We start from the raw sequence: 16384 nt of genomic DNA on the forward strand, positions 1-16384 counted from the left end.
CCCCGATCTTGCAGAACGAAAACCAAAAACACCTGTATTACTTATTTGTCAAGAATAAGTGCATATTAGTGTAGTTACAGTGTCAGGGTGACAGTCATGTTCGTTCTTTTCTTCTTCCTGGGATGGCAAAATACAGTACTGCGTGACACAACGCCCATCTATCCTGCTCACAGTCCTTGGCAGTATTTGTAGCATCGCCCTAGCCTTGTCCTTCTGCCGGAAAAAGAGGAGCCAGAGCAGGTAGGTAACCGGATCTGGTCCGCCAGGTGAGCCTGTGGAGGCGGCAACCACAACGCTAAGAGCTATGCCCTCCTGGGAATTTGCTGGAACGTTCGGTCCCGTCGAATTAATTCTCTTAACTCGGGCCCAACTTTGCTCTCGCCGGCCTCTCACGGCGCGCAGTGGCGTCTGACACGGGCAGTCTGCCCTGTGGGTGACACAAGCTCTCTGTTAGCGAGCTGCTCCGCAGGCCCCTCCGGTGGCCCAGAGCCGGGGCGGCCGGGCGACGCAGCTCGGAGCTGGGTCCGCGCAAGCGCTCCCAGCGGCTCGCGCCGAGTCCGGCCTTCCTCGGGCGCCGGGAGAGCCGGAGACCTCGCCCCAGCCCCGCCCCCGCAGCGGCCCCGCCCACCACGGCCCCGCCCCGCGGCCGGCCCCGCCCCCGTCTCCTCCCCGCCCCCAGGAGCCGACGAGTGGCGGCGGCGGCGGCGGTGGCGGCGGCCCCAGGACGCGGTTCCCTCAGACAAGAGGGCGGGCGGAGGAGGAAGCGGCCGAGCACCCGCCCGCCTCAGCAGACTTCGCGCCGTCGGCTCCCGGGCCTCGCGGCCCCGAGAAGGAGAGAGCGAGGCGGGCCGCGAGGAGAGGAGGCGGCGGGGGCGCGGGGCGGAGGCGGCGCGGCCGGCCGCGGCTGCGGCTTTGTTGTGCGGGCCCGGCCGGGCCGAGGAAGCAGAAGTAGGAGGAGGGGGGAGCTCCGCGTCCCGCTCCCTCCGCGGCTCATGGCGACGGCGCTCGGCACATCCGGGACCCTTCGGCCCTGGCGGACGCGGCGCGGGCTGTTCGGGCCCCGGCCCCGGCCGCTGTGGTGACTCCTCCGCGCCTCGCCGTCGTCCCAGCCCAGCCCAGCCCGCCCGCCCGCCGGCCGCGAGCGCCGCCGCCGCCGCCGCCTCCCCCACCGCCGGGGACATGTCTAACCCCGGAGGCCGGAGGAACGGGCCCGTCAAGCTGCGCCTGACAGGTGAGCCGGGCGGGCGGCGGCGGCGGCGGCGCCGGGGGCCGGGCGGAGGGCCGGGGTCGCGGGCAGCGGTGCGGTGGAGGGGAATCCGGGCGTGGGGAGGCCTAGCTCAGGGAGTCATTGGAGAAATCCTCCGCAACGCCGATGGCCCGAGAGTCCCCTGTGGAGGGCGGATTGGAGGTCCCGAAGCCTTGTGTCGTGGGGTCACAGGAGCGAGCAGCCCCTGGGCTAGTGCCCAGGTGGGGTCGTGAAGGGGATTTACCGAATCCGGGTGCTGACTGCGCGCAGTAAACACTCCTTAAATCCGGAGCGAGCGCTTAACGGGAGTGTGTGTGTTCCCGGGTCGTTAACTTGGACACCCACCTCTGGGCCCGGGCGTGAAACCTTGACTCTCCGGCTGCCAGCCTCTGTGGCCACTGCCACACACCTTAAAACGCAAGGACTCTGGGAGGGACGGAGACTGTGGTTGGCTTTTCCGGTGTGTCTGCCTGATTCCCCGACTCCCGGCTCATTGTACGCTCTGTGTTTTGGAAGTTGTTTGATTGTAGGGTAGCGTGTTTGGGGTTGTTCCTTGTAGGCCGCAGAACTGGCGGCTCACGTCTTAGCTCCAGACCTGGTTTAGAAACACTTGCCTTGGATGTGTTTCCGAGTCTGGGCTCGTACAAACTTTGAAGCGAACTTTTTCTGGTTCTCTCCACACTTCTCGCCCTTTTCTAAATGGAAAAGAATGCTCGGAGGGACTTGTTAAAGAGAGCACGAAACTGTTTATCTTCCCAGGTGCGTCGAGTTGTTAACATATTACAGGTATAATTTGCTTACGCCGTCCCTTGTGATATTCTTCCGTGGGCACATCACCCTCGTTTTAAGGAAAAATTGTATTTGGTTTATGCTGTCTAGTCACATCATTCTCAGTAAGTAAATTGTCCACATTTCTATTCACATATGTGGTGAAAAAGATGGCATTCTGTGGAGGGTTCATATGTATTTGTGCCAGTGAAAAATAAACTGCAATTATGTTTGCCCACAGTAAACTTTGAAATTTATGTGGATAAATTTTGTAGTTGAGTGCTTGTGTGTTAAATGCCAGTCCAGTACTTTCTAGAAAACTTGAAGTGAATTTGGTATTTGAGAATTTAGTTTGAATGTATGTTAGCTACAGCTTAAAAATATTTTATTTTTGAGGCCGTAGAGATGGCTCAGTGGTTAAGAGTGTATACTGTTCTCAGAGAGGACCTGAGTCCTGTTCCCAGCATCCCCACCCCAGTCCCTGGCTCACTACCACCTGTAACTCCAGCTCCAGAGGATCTGATGCAGCTGGCCTCCCACAGGCACTCATGCACACATACCAGCCCTATCTCCAGTAATTAAAAATACATACGTCTTACTGATCTGAAAATGTTTCTTTCCCTAAGGAAAATTACAAGACATGATTAACTTTCTTAGTGGGAAAGCTAGATTGGGGGATGCTTTGCTTGTCATCATTATTGTCTTCATTTGGGGGGAGTCAGTGGAACACAATTATAAAGGATCTTTGTTGCTCTAGTTTATCTATTGATTTCTTTTTAGGCAGGCCAGTGTCAGTAATTATAGAAAGAAATTGAATGTAGGTGTGCAAAACCCACCATAAATAGGCTGTTATTTATTTTATTCTAGGATATATATATACATGGGCGAGAAAGAAGAGATTTTGATTTTTTTTTGATAAAATGAGTTTTGAGGTTTTCATTACATTTATGTACTCAATATATTTATGTATTACATTTATGTGTGTGTATATGTGTGTGGTCTCATGGCATGTGTGGCGGTCACAGGACAACATGTGAGATCTCCTTCCACCTTGTGAGTCTTTCTGATCAGGTCATCATGCTTCAGAGGAAGCACCTTCCCCCTCTTCAGCCACCTCAGTGTTTTGAGGGTTAGTGTGATTGAGAAGATCTTATATTTATCTGTCATTTCTTTGCTGCAAATGATAGTTTACAAATATTCATTAGTGAAGTTTGTTAGGTGAATGGAATAACCACTGCACTATGGAAACTTCCCATGAGTGAAGTTTGAGAGGAAAAAGATCACAATTTCTGAGCAAGAGGTTACTTTAGACTGAATTTATAGAGTAATTTTGTATATTTTACTTTTTCTGAAGAATTTTAAATACTCTTTCCTCTCCTCTTAATTTAAAAAACAGTTTGAGCTACTCTCAATTTCTTAAAACCACTGGGAATTTGCCTGTGAATAGTTTTCTCAAAATCTGACAATATTAAAAACATCATTCCCTCTTTTATTACATATGGGGAATCTCTTGTTTTGCAAGGAACTTTAACTTTTTTCATTTTTGTTCATCATTTGCAAATTAAATAGTATAGATTTTAACAAATAGATCTCAAGAGCTGGATTCAATTAGCAGCTTTTTAGGACACAAACATAAAAGGGTTAGATGGAAAAGATTGTTTTGACTGACTGGATAAATGACAGGGCTGTGTTTGATGTGCGTCCAGGACTTGGTCTGGAGCTGGTGCCCAACTTCTCAGTCCATCTTGAGAAGCCAAATAAAATATTTAACCTAGGCCTCTTTTTGTTTAAAAAAAAAAAAAAAAAAAAAAAAAAAAAGTTGATTCTTTGTTAAGACCTTAAGAAATGTTTGGCATACCTTTAGATTAAGTGTTTAACAGTTCATTTAGATCTGAGTTCCCTAATAGAGGAAAAAGCTCACTTAAAAAAAAAAGATTCCACAGTGAACTTTTATTTGGTTTATAATACACTTGGGCTGTAAGATGTTTTAAGTTCACTGTTCTTTGCTCTAAGTTAAAGCCATTTAGAAATTTACATTTATGGAATACCTTTGATTCCAAGGTACTTTATGAGCTGTAGTTAATTATATCCTTAATGGAAAATTGCCCATTGCTGAAAGGTGTTAACAATTCTTTCATAGCCAGTCACAGCCTGTCTCTGTCTTAGCCGACAGCACTCCCCATGAGATCTCTGCCCACAATGGATATTTTCCACAGACTATTCCTAAAATCCACCCATTAGTAAACTGATATTGTTGATGCTAAGATGGGGGACTAATTTAATATCAGATTTGAGATTCCTTAGGCCATTGATGAATATATGGTATGTCTGTCAGGTTACTTTTAGTATTTATGACACGGTAACATTTGGTAATTAAAATGGGCTAGCTGGGAACATTACCAGTTTTAGTTTGTCTATCTAGAGTGGAGAATGGATTGATGATATATTGTATAATTTGTAGTTTGACCCATATCTAATACAGGCCTTCCTACAACAGTAAGAAATGATGTGGGTTGAAAATATTGTACATATTTGCTTATAGTAAAACAATGAAACCCCTGCTCAGATGTAGCCCATAGACTCATTCTCCAAGTGGGTTCCTAGTAAGGGGAACAGGGGATGTCTCTGGCATGAACTCAGTGGCTGGCTCTCTGATCACCTCCCCCTGGTGGGGTGCAGCCTTGCCAGGCCACAGAGGAAGACAGTGCAGCCAGTCCTGATGAGACCTGATAGGGTCAGATAGAAGGGGAGGAGGACCTCTCCTATCAGTGGACTAGGAGAGGGGCATATGGGGAGAAGAGGGAGTGAAGAAAGGTGTTTATTGGAGGAGATGAGATGAGGGGGCCACAACTGGAATACAAAGTGAATAAATTGTAATAAATAATAAATTAAATTTTAAAAATGAGGTAAATTTTTATACCCTTATTGTTTTTGAAAATCAGAGGCCAGAAAAAGCAGTTTAGTGTGTAGTTTCTGATATTTTAAATTCTTAGGTATGGCGTAATAACAGGTTAGTTATCCAGAACCTTTATTTTAGACCTTTTTGTAAATGTAGTGTTTTTGCATGCTGTTTCTCATTAATTTAAAAAAAATTTGGCAGTCGAGAAGTTGACCTATATATAAGGAAAATTAATTTAAAAAAATCTCACTTTAAATATACTTGTATCTTAATATTATTTCACTGCATGTTTTATTTAATTCAAGACTTTAAAAATATAAACTTCATTGCATCTTTTAGGTTTCCAAGCATGAATATGCCTGTGCACCATAATTGCTTCTTGAGGGCTCTTGCTATTTGAGTGTAACAAATTTATTTTATTGGTTTCTGAGGAGGAAACCAAAATGGCATATAGCTCCCTTTTAAGTGCTCTCTTCTTGCATGCTGACTTTTTTTTTTTTTTAGAGAGGCAGTAGTTTGGTTTTCTTGAGGTATGTGTGTTTTAATCATGGTTTCTGCCTTTTTCATGTTGATGGATCAATAACGTGTGCTGGCTAGCTTTTTGTTAACTTGACACAAGGTAGAGTTATCAGAGGAGAGAATCTCAGTTGAGAAAATGCCTCCATAAGACCTGGCTGTAGGGAAGCCTGTAGGGTATTTCCTTAGTGATAGACATGGGAGGACCCAGCTCATTGTGGATGGTGCCATCCCTGGCCTGGTGGTCCTGGGTTCTATAAGGAAGCAGGCTGAGCAAGTCATGAGGAGCAGCCAGTAAGCACAACCCTCCATGGCCTCTGCATCAGCTCTTGTCTCCAGGTTTCTGCCCTGTGAATTTCTGTCTGGACTTCTTTTGATGATATACTATGGTGTGGAAGTGTAAGCTAAATAAATTCTTTCTTCCCCAGCTTGCTTTTGGTAATGGTGTTTCATCCTAGCAGTAGCAATCCTTACAAAGACAATGCTGACATCTTATTTAGCATGTAACCCAGGTTTTTCCTTTCATATATATTTTTTTAGACAGGTAATGTAGTTTACTACATTACAGATAATGTGGTTTCAAACTTGTAGCTGAAGATGACCTTGGGATTCTGATTCCTCTGCCTCCACTTCCCAAGCCCTGTGATTATAGGTGTGTCACCATTCTTGACATAATTCAGTTTTCAAGGTAAAGTGAAGGGTCAAATTTAAGGCACATAAGATTTTAATTAATTAACTAACTTTGTATAAATTTAACCTACAGTCTTGTGTATGCCATGCAATCACTGTACTACTGAGCTATGTCTTGGCCCTAATATATCTTATTCTTTTAAAATAGATCATATTTAACAGAGTGTAAAAGTCCTATTTATGGTTCATTATAATTTTTAAATGTAATTTATTGTATTATTGTAATGTGTAGGGTAAAAATTCCATTTACTGTAGAGAGAATTGTTTGGCCTTGGATAAATGATGATAAATTGTTTAACTTTGTTCCTGTGTTTTTTCCATTGGCCCTCATTTTTGTTCGCTGGTATTTTCATATTTAAGAATACTAGAATCGATGGGTGTAGTGGTGCAATAACTTTAATCACAGCACTCGGGAGACACACACAGGCTGCTCTCTGAGTTTGAGGTGTGCCTGGTCTGAATAGAGAGTTTCAGGCTACACATTGAGACATTATTTATTTATTTATTTCAAAAGTTTTGAAATCAATGTTTTAAAAAATATATTTTGTGTGTTGGTGTTTTACCTGCATGTATGTGTATGCATAGTTCTCTCTGAAGTCAGAAGAAAGCATCTGATTTCCTGGAACAGGAGTTATAGGTGATTGTGAGCCACCATGTTGGTGCTTGGAACCAATTCTGGCTCCTTTGCAAGCTCAGCAAGTGCTCTTAACAGCTGAGCCATCTCCCTGGCCCCACAATCACCATTTTTTATTTTGTTTTGTTTTGTGAAGCAATAGACTTTTAACTCTGTAGACTAGACTGGCCTTGAACTTGCAGTGATCTCTTGCTTTTACTTCCTCTGTGCTGGATTACAGGTGTGTGACACTAATCCTTGCTGTAATCAGCATTATTACATTATTTGTATAATTGACATGTATTAAGCTCTGGACATTTGAGCTAATGAGATGGCGCGGCAGGTAAAGGTTGCCACCGAGCCTGATGACCTGAGTTCAATCACTGCGACTCACATGGTAGAAGTAGGGAACTGCCTTTTGAAAATTGTCCTCTGATTTCACACTTGTGATCTGGCACACTGTATACATGGGTGCGCACGCACACACACATACACACACACAAAATTAGACACTGTCAAGTTTTTGTCTGTTGTCACTTTTTGTTTGTGTAACAGCTGCTTGAAGTAGGAAGTAAAGTACATTTCAGAACTCAAGTTACCTGACTAGAGAGTGTGTTAAAAACTTATTAAGAGAGTTGTGTGGAAAATAAATCATTTGGAGTTAATGCTTTCACTTTGTAATCCTAGCATTTTTTTTTTAAGGCTTAGTCAGAGATTACTATTATCGTTCAAACTTTCCCTGACCCAAATTGATCTTTTCTTTGTGACTTTCAGAGACCCTTTTTCTAGTCTAGTGTCGGATCTAGCACATGGGTGGCATTTATTTCTATTCTGTAAACTTCATGAAGACAAGATCCCCGTGTCAGCAAAAATTGGGAGCTTTTGGACACTTTACTGAATGAGTGTTAGAGACCTATAAGTGATGCTGGGGACCTATACAGTCTCACAGGTATTTGTTACCACCGTTGGATTGGGTATGAGTTGGCAGGAGACAGGACCATTCTATTTATGATCTTGCTGTATTTGCCAAAAAGTTTTGTTTTGGTTTTAAGGTGATAGGAGCCACTGAAATGGCTGAAGCTTTATTACATTTGCTATTAAAAGTAGCCTAGCAGTAATATGGAAGTTGGACAGTATTTGAAGCTGTAAAGATGGATTTTAGGAGAATCAGGTAAGAGAATTTGATAGCAACCATTGCCGGGCTTCTTTTTGCTATTTGAACATTTCAACCCCAAATTTTATTACTATAAATAATTGCTGTAAGCATCTTGGTATAGGTAACTATGTTTTTTGTCTTCTTGTTTTGGGTTGGTTTTGAGATTCATATTATCCAGGTTGGCCTTGAACTCTCTACATAGTTGAGAATGATGAACCTCTGTTCTTCCTGCCTTCCTGAAGCTAGGATTTTAGGTATGTGCCATCATGCCCAATTTTTCTGTAGTGCTAGGGATTGAACCTTGGGTATCATGAATGCTAAGGAAGCACCCCACCAAGTGAGGCTACATCCCAAGCCTATAATTTTGAATTGAAAATTGTTTTCTTGTGGTATTTCATAAAAAGAGCATTGGAGGTTAGTATGGTGATACACACCTGTATCCCAGATTTGTGATGTTGAGGCGGGAGGATCATGAGTTTGAGGCCAGCCTACATAGTTCTAGCCAGCCTGGGTTATAGGAAAAGACTGTGTTTCCAAAAAAAAAAAAACGGAACAAAACAAAAAACCAAACAAAAACAAAAGTATTGTCATGTTCAATTGTGGTGATCCTTTTAAGAATTTTTTAAAAGATTTTGTTTGTGTCTTTATTGGTTTAAAAACTTTTCCATACAATATATTTTCCCCTCCCCAACTCTTCCCAGATCTTTCCACTTCCCTACCCACACCCAACCTTATGTTTTTTTTCTCGCTCAAAAACAAAGCAAAAAGCCTCAAAGGACAAAACATACAAACACTAAAACACACACTCACTCGTGTGTGCACGCACACACCATGGAGTCTTTTGTGTTGGTCAGTTACTCCTGAACATAGGCCTGCCCTGGTTGATATACCTGGAAGACGGACTTCCTCCCTTCCAGTGGGTATCAGTTGCAAATAGCTTCTTGGTTAGGGATGGGACTTTGTGTCCTCTTTCATGTTTCCGAGCTTCAATTTTTGTCTGTGAATTTGTGCAGGTCTTCTGTATGCTGCCACAGTCCCTGTGAATTCATGCATGCACCAGCTCTTTCTCTGGACTTGTCTACCACCTTTGGATCTTACACTCTTACATAGGTCATCCCTGAGCCTTGAGGTGAGGTGTTTGGTAGACATCTCATTTAGGAATGAGTGCTCTAGAGTCTTTTACTCTCTTCACATTACTCAGTTGTGGGGGCTGTTAATCCACAGCAAGAGGCTGCTTCTCTGATGAAGGTCAGGGATGCATTGGTGTATGTGTGTAGCAATATGTTCTTAGTCATTTTGTATTTTCTTGCTGTGTTCATTTAGCAGAATGTTAGTAGATTTTCTCCTACCAGTAGATGGAGCTCTTTCTGCACAGGTAGGAAGCTGTCAAGCTGAAGGCCTGGAAACTACTTAAAATAAATGGGATTGAAGGGTTATACACTGGGAAAGGCAACTCCAGCTTCCAGTAAAACTACATGTAACTTAGTTTGTGAGTATAAATTAAAATGCTGCTAACATTAAGTATAGGATCAGATTCTAATAACTTTTTGTTTTGTTTTGTTTTTGAGATAGGCTTTCTCTTTATCCCTGGCTGACCTGAAGCTCTCTTTTTAGGCCAGGCTAACCATGGACTCACAGAGATATCTGCTTCTATCTCTGAGATTAAAGGAGTACACCTCCACACCTGGCTTTCTGTTGACTTTCCTAGAAACTTTGTAAAGAAAAAGCAAAAACATGGATTGGTTAAATTGATCGTTTTTGTGAAGGAAGGATGAAAAAGTATTTTAAATTTCTGAAGAAGTCATGAGGCATTCGATACATTCAGAACACTATATCTAACAATACTTGATACATGGTAGGTACATCAGTTATATATGTTTTTGAATTAAAGATGAGTGGAATTGAAAAAGGTGGAAATGTTCTTTAGGGCTTCATTTGAAACAAAGATTTCTTTCTATAATGTCGCTATTAACATCTCAGTAATTTTGACATTGAGCTATGAAGGTATAGGACTGAAGAGTTCTTTTGCTAAGTTTTGACTTGATTGATAGATTAATAGGACTTTTTAAAAAAAAAAGATTTATTCATTATGTATACAGTGTTCTGCCTGCCTTCCAGAAAAGGGCACCAGATCTCTTCATAGGTTGTGAGCCACCATGTGGTTGCTGGGAATTGAAGTCAGGACCTTCAGAAGAACAGCCACTGCTCTTAACCCTGGGCCATCTCTCCAGCTCCTGATTGCTAGGACTCCTAACATCTTTTTTTACTGCCTGTGTGCGTGCATGCTTGCTTACATGGTGGGTCCTAGGGATTGAACTCAGGTTCTTAGGCTTGATGACAAGTGGTTTTATCTTCTGAGCTGTCATCGGTCCAGTTGTTAAAGTTCTGCTACCACTCTGAAAATTTTGCTCTATAGCAAAATTAAGATCTAGCTGAGTGTTCACTGAACACAAATTTCTAGAGTATCACTTAAAATTTATATACACAATCTGCCAGAAATAGGAATAATATAATAATATATATTTCGGAGTTTTGTTTTTAGCTGAATGAGTGAAAATGTTTAAAAAGGGTATGTGACAAACATATTTAAAAAGTCTGAGCCTTAGGGTGAAGAGCACCTGCTGCCTGGGTTCAGTTCCCAGCACCCACATGGCAGAACCATCTTTAACTCCAGTTCCAGGGAATCTAACACCCTGTTCTGATCTCAAGAGTACCAGACATGCATGCATACATGCTTATACACATCGAAATAAATCTTAAGAAAAATCTGAGCCAGTACATTGGCATACACTTGTAATCCCAGCTACTTGGGAGGTTGAGGCTGTAGGATTTTACATTCAAAAGCAGCCTAGGCAGCACGGTGAGACTTAAAAGACAGGGACAGGGAACGGGAAAGGGGCTGGGTAAAAGCACAAGCAGCACAGACTTGATGTCCTTTGGACCCTGTAAAAAGTTGATGCATCTGTATTCCCAGTATACCTATAGGAAATAGGCGGAGACAGGAGAATCTTTTGGAAACTTGTGGACTAGCTAGTCTCACAGACAAAGCAACAAACAAAACAAACCAACCAATTATAAACAGCAATGCTGGGTGGTGGTAGTGCCTGCCTTTATTTAGTGCCGGCACTCAGGAGTCAAAGGCAGGCAAATCTCTTGAGTTTGAGGTCAGCCTGGTCTACAGAGTGAGTTCCAGGACAGCCAGGACTGCACAGAGAAACCCTGTCTGAAAAAACAAAAACAAAAACAAAAAAACCCAACCAGAACAACAAACCAAGAGCTCTTACTTCAAAAATGAGGTAGAAAGGGAAGACTAACTCCTGAAGGTTGCCTTCTGATCGCCGTACACACACTGAGACATGCATCTGCCACTGTTCACACATATCACACACACACACACATTTTATATACACGCTATTGCACATACAAAGAAAAAGCATTTTAAAAAGTCAGTCATTATTAGGGGTAATGTAATGATATATTAGTTCCAAAGAGAGTAAATTTAATAACTTTTGCTTTGCTTGGTAATTGATGCCCCTGTAATAAATGGCAGGCTTGTTTTGATTAGGAAAGGTCTAGGGATTACAGTAAGGCTATAAGAGATAACCATGTTCAGAGGGTTAGAACACCAGGCTGTGGATTCGCTACCTGTTCAGTGGCAGGATGAGAGTATTCATTCCCTTCCCTCCTTAGGAGAACCATGGTGAGAAAAAAACAGTCTGTAGAGGCTAGAGGCCAACTGTGCTGATATACCAGAATGTATGTTGCTTTTTCTATTATTTCTCTCCTTCCTTCCTTCCTTCCTTCCTTCCTTCCTTCCTTCCTTCCTTCCTTCCTTCCTTTTTTCCAATAGGGTTTGTATTGAAAGACTCTGCACTTTTTTTTTTTTTTTAATAAAGCTTATAATTAAAAGATAAAATGAGACGACCATTACTGAGGGCAGCACAGATCAGTGGATCTGCTAGTTCAGCTTGAAATAATGAAAATTGTCCTGATTTTATAAGAAGTCCTAGCTTTATTACTAGTATCTGCTTTTTGGACAGGTCATTTAAAGTAGACTCGATGTCTTCTAAAATAAGTTTTTATTTGCTTTACTGTTTTTTCTTTTTGTAAGTTAATTTTTAAGTTAGTGTATAAAGTAGGTTTCATTATAGCATTTTCACAAATGGGTCATTATATGTTGTTCTAATTTATCTTCTTTGCCAATATATAGTTGTTGTTTTTTTTTAATTAAAAAATCATTTTAAATTATTCCTTGTGTGTGTCTGTGTATGGCTATGTGTGTGTTAGGCAGATGCCAAGGTCAGAGGCATAGCATCTCTCTAAAGCTACAGGTTGTTGTGAGCTGCCTGACATGGGTACTGGGTTTTGAACTCAGGTCCTCTGCAAGAGCAACACATAACCTGTCTCTGACAGATTTTTCAAATCTCTTAACAATGTATAACAACTAATTTCTATCTGGAAAAAACACCCTTTTGCTAGCCAAACAAATTCTTCTCCCAGTTATTTGGAAACAAAAACAAAACAAAAACCCTGAGTGATTTATATGATATGAAGAAAAACAGAGTCTTGAAAAAAGTATTTTTACTGTTTTTAGTATTTCTTTATAAAAAGTAAACTTTCGAACTTGCCTCCTGCCAATAATTTTATTACTCATGACTTTTGTGGATCAGGAACTTGGGAAGAGGATCCCTGGGCACTTTTGGTTCAGTGTCTGTCATACGCTTATTCAGATGGCAGCTGGACCTGGAATAGCTGAGGGCTGGCCAGACATTTCTTTCTCTGCGGGTCATGTCCAAGCTTCCATATGGGTTCTCTTCACAGACAGGTCATACTGCTAGGCAGCTTCAGGGCAGTTCTGTTGCTAACAAGGGGGCTTGAAGGCATTAGCAAGGAGCTCCAGGGAACAGGGTGACAGTTCCATTTTCTCTTCTGACCCAGCTTGGAAGAGGCCTTGCTGTCTACAGCATTTTAACAATTGTATGTGGCCGTAGTGTCAGCAGGGCTACTACTTTTTGGGTTTTTAGGTGATGACATATTTACGTGTGTGAGTTGCTAGCATATATGTATGTGTACCACATGTATATGGGAATTAGAAGAGGATGTTGGAGGTACAGATAGGTGTAAGCCACTAAGTACATGCTGGGATTCAACTTGCATGTTCTCCAGTAAGTGTGCTTAACCTCTGAGTCATCTCTTTACACCTGTGTATGTTTTTGTATAGTAACCTAACAGATACCATTTTCCAACCTTTTTTTTTTCTTTTCGTTTTTTTTGTGACAGATTTCTCTGTATAGCCATTGTTAAACTGGCACTGCTCTTTTAAAATTTTTTTATATATTTATTATACCTATAGATGTGCTTTATCTGTAGGTCACTTACATGCCAGAAGAGGGCATCATAAGGCAGATGGCGCTTAACCACTGAGCCATCTCTTCAGCCCAGGAACTTGCTTTTTAGATCACACTAGCCTTGAACTCAGATCTGACTGCCTCTGCGTATGGAGTGCTGAGGTTAAGGCATGGGTCACCATGCCTAGCTCATTTTCCAGCTTTTGTTGTCTGTGCTCTACTTCTCAGGTGTCCAGGTATTTTACTGGATCACCTAATGTCAACAGTCTCAAGAATTATAATTTTTTATTGACTCTAAAATTTCAAGGTTATTTTGTAAAGGACTGAATGATACACAAGGGAGAAAGAACCAGATTGGCAAAGAAGGAAGATAGACACGGCTGGGTGGAACAACTTATACAATGTGAGTCTCTTTAGTTCTCTGTTGAATTTTATGCTGAAGAAGCTTACACTTCAGGGTTAAGGATCAAAGAATGGAGCTGAGTGGTAGTTGCACACACCTTTAATCCCAAGCACTCAGGAAGCAGAGGTAGGTAGATCTCTGTGAATTTGAGACTAGCCTGCTCTACAAAATCAGTTCAGGACAGCGGAGACTACACAAAGAAACCGTATCTCAAAAAACCAAAAAGAAAGAAGAAGAGGGGGAGGTGGATGAGGAAAAAGAAGAATCACAGAATGGGACTGAAGAGGTGCTGAGGTATGAGCTCTGACTGCTCTTGCAGAGGACCTGGCCTTTATTCCTGCACCTGTACAATGACTCACAACCATCTATAATGGTTCTGGGCATCCATGGGCACCAGGCACACATGTGGTTCATAGACATGAATGCATGCATGCAAAAACACCCATAGATGTAAAAATAAAAGTAGTAAGAGTCAAAGAATGTTAGTGTTCCCCTCAAGTGTTCAGTGTTTTCTTCAGCTATTCTTTAAAACACTCCTTCAGAGCCACTTCATAAAGTAGAAGGAAAAAGTAAGTTTGAATTATTTCTACAGTTATCTTAAAAATGAACTGTAGGAGCTGGAGAGAGGGCTCAATGGTTAAGAGCAGTGACTGTTCTAGAGGACCTGGGTTCAAATCCTAGGACCCATATGACAGCTCACAACCATCTATATTTTGAGTCCAGGAATCTTACACCCCTCTTCTGACCTCTGTGGGCACTGCATGTACATACATGTGGGCAAGACACACATAATTAATTAATTAATTAAAATGTTCTTAAATTGTGAATAGTTTTAAACTTACAGAAAAATTATGATGCTAACTGATAGTTCCTGTATTTCCTAAATCCACTTTTCATTATTTGTCAAGTGTTTACTATAGTATGTGTAGTTGTTAAAATTTGAAATCTGAAATCCATGATTGTAAATGGTACAAAGGAAAATAGCAGGTTAGTGCAGTGTGTATCCAGTTCCTGTCATGGCTCTAGAAAGACAGGAGGCAGAGGTAGCGGCCTTCTGAGGGTGTTGGCGAGAGGAAGTCTTGGAAGTGTTCTACACGTTCTCTGGGTCAGGCAGGTGATTGTTTTCTCACCCTGCACAAAGTTTAAGTCTTATTTTGTGAGAAAAGTTAACCCAACTGCCTCCAGAGTCAGGAATGCATGCGCTGTGGATGTAGAAGAGAAATGTTTGTCTGAAAATGAGGGCTTTGACTGCAGCTTAAATGATAAATCTCTAGCCTGTTCAGTTTCCAGAACAGTAGCAGCTAATTATGTGTTTTATACTTTATGAGCAAGGCTTTTCTGTTGAAATTAAACAGCCCAGAGAACACTCTTGTGAATTTTGGAGTCTCCCAATGAAATAACTGTGTCACCTTGCCAGATGCCGTGTAAAGAAAGCCATCAGTTGCCAAGTTGGGGAGGAAGGGCCTTTTAATCCATGCACTTTCACATAAGAGAAGAATTAGAATTTTCAGCAGCAGTGCCATCAGCAAGAAGATGTGAGGAAGGTGCCTTTGGAGTCCTGAAGGAAGATGGTTTCTAGTTAGAACTCATGCTACCCAGGCAAAGGTGACGGCTGAATAAGGGCATTTTGGAACCGTCACTCTCAGAAAAGTTATTTAAACTCCCTGCTGTCTTAGAGAGCTACTTACTGAAAGGGTATGCCCAGTGAGGGTCTTACTCTGAAAGAATTGTGGAAGGGTGGTTGTAATCACACACGAAAAGGGAGAGACTGAGAGGGGCAGATCAGAGGAAAGTCATGGGATAATTTGTTATCTCTCTAGTAGGGTAGGAAGACACTGGAGTTTTGTGGAGCCTTGGATGTTTTTTTTTTTTTTTTTCCTCCCATTGGTGGAGGGTCTAGAGTAAAATTGTTTACAAATGACCAAAACCCAAACTTTTTAAAAAATTCCTTATGCAAATATTCAACAATGAACAGTATAAATTATTTAGTGTATGACAGTTTTGTAGAGCACAGAAACAGTATTTTTAAAAATTGTGACCTTTTAGGCTGATGTGGTGGTGCAAACCTTTAATCCCCTCATTCAGGAGGCAGAAGCATGACGATCTCTGAGTTCAAGGCCAGCCTGAGCTCCATGATAGCCAGGACTATATACAGAGATTCTGCCCCCCCCCCCAAAGAGAATTTTTATTTTGTTTTGTTGTCTTACTGGATTGAACCCAGGGTCTTTTGCCTACCAGGCAAGCACTGTACTGCTGAATCTCAACCTTAGAAAAACATGCTTTAATATTAATATTATTTGACAGTTCTTTATGTTTATGCTTACGTGTGTGTGTGTGTGTGTGTGTGTGTGTGTGAGAGAGAGAGAGAGAGAGAGAGAGAGAGAGAGAGAGTTAGGATGATTTGGGGAAGTTGATTTTCCTTACCCATGTGGGTTCTAGGAATCAAACTCAGGTTGTCAGCCTTGGTGGCGAGTTACCTTTATCCACCGAGCCTTCTTGTCTGCCAGGGGAAAAAAGGTAAGGTCTCCCTCTCTTACACATACATACTGTTTTTGGAGTTGCTGAAAACAAGTTTCAGGAACATTTTGGGCTTGCTTTATTTATTAGGTTAAATATGTTCTCTAAAATGTAAACTTTTCCTGTCTTTGTATTATATTTTCTTTCAGGATCTTACAGTCTTATCATTTATTGAATGGATTTTAGCATCAGAGCCTTATTAATGTAGATTGGATATATACCACAAAC

At 41.9% G+C, this 16384-nt stretch overlaps 1 protein-coding gene across 2 annotated transcripts in view; it reads left to right on the forward strand.

The window, feature by feature from the left end:
* The first annotated feature begins 672 nt into the window (after window positions 1-672).
* Window positions 673-16384, forward strand: part of Smurf2 (SMAD specific E3 ubiquitin protein ligase 2) — a 96132-nt gene continuing 80420 nt past the window's right edge. For both annotated transcript variants that reach the window (XM_021634285.2, XM_021634286.2), the window contains exon 1: window positions 673-1231. In XM_021634285.2, coding sequence (XP_021489960.1) covers window positions 1180-1231 — 52 coding nt within the window. In that variant the 5' untranslated portion in view covers window positions 673-1179. The remainder of the gene's footprint in view (window positions 1232-16384) is intronic.

The sequence above is a fragment of the Meriones unguiculatus genome, chromosome 7 (assembly GCF_030254825.1).
Source record: "Meriones unguiculatus strain TT.TT164.6M chromosome 7, Bangor_MerUng_6.1, whole genome shotgun sequence".
In the NCBI taxonomy this organism is placed as follows: Eukaryota; Metazoa; Chordata; class Mammalia; order Rodentia; family Muridae; genus Meriones; species Meriones unguiculatus.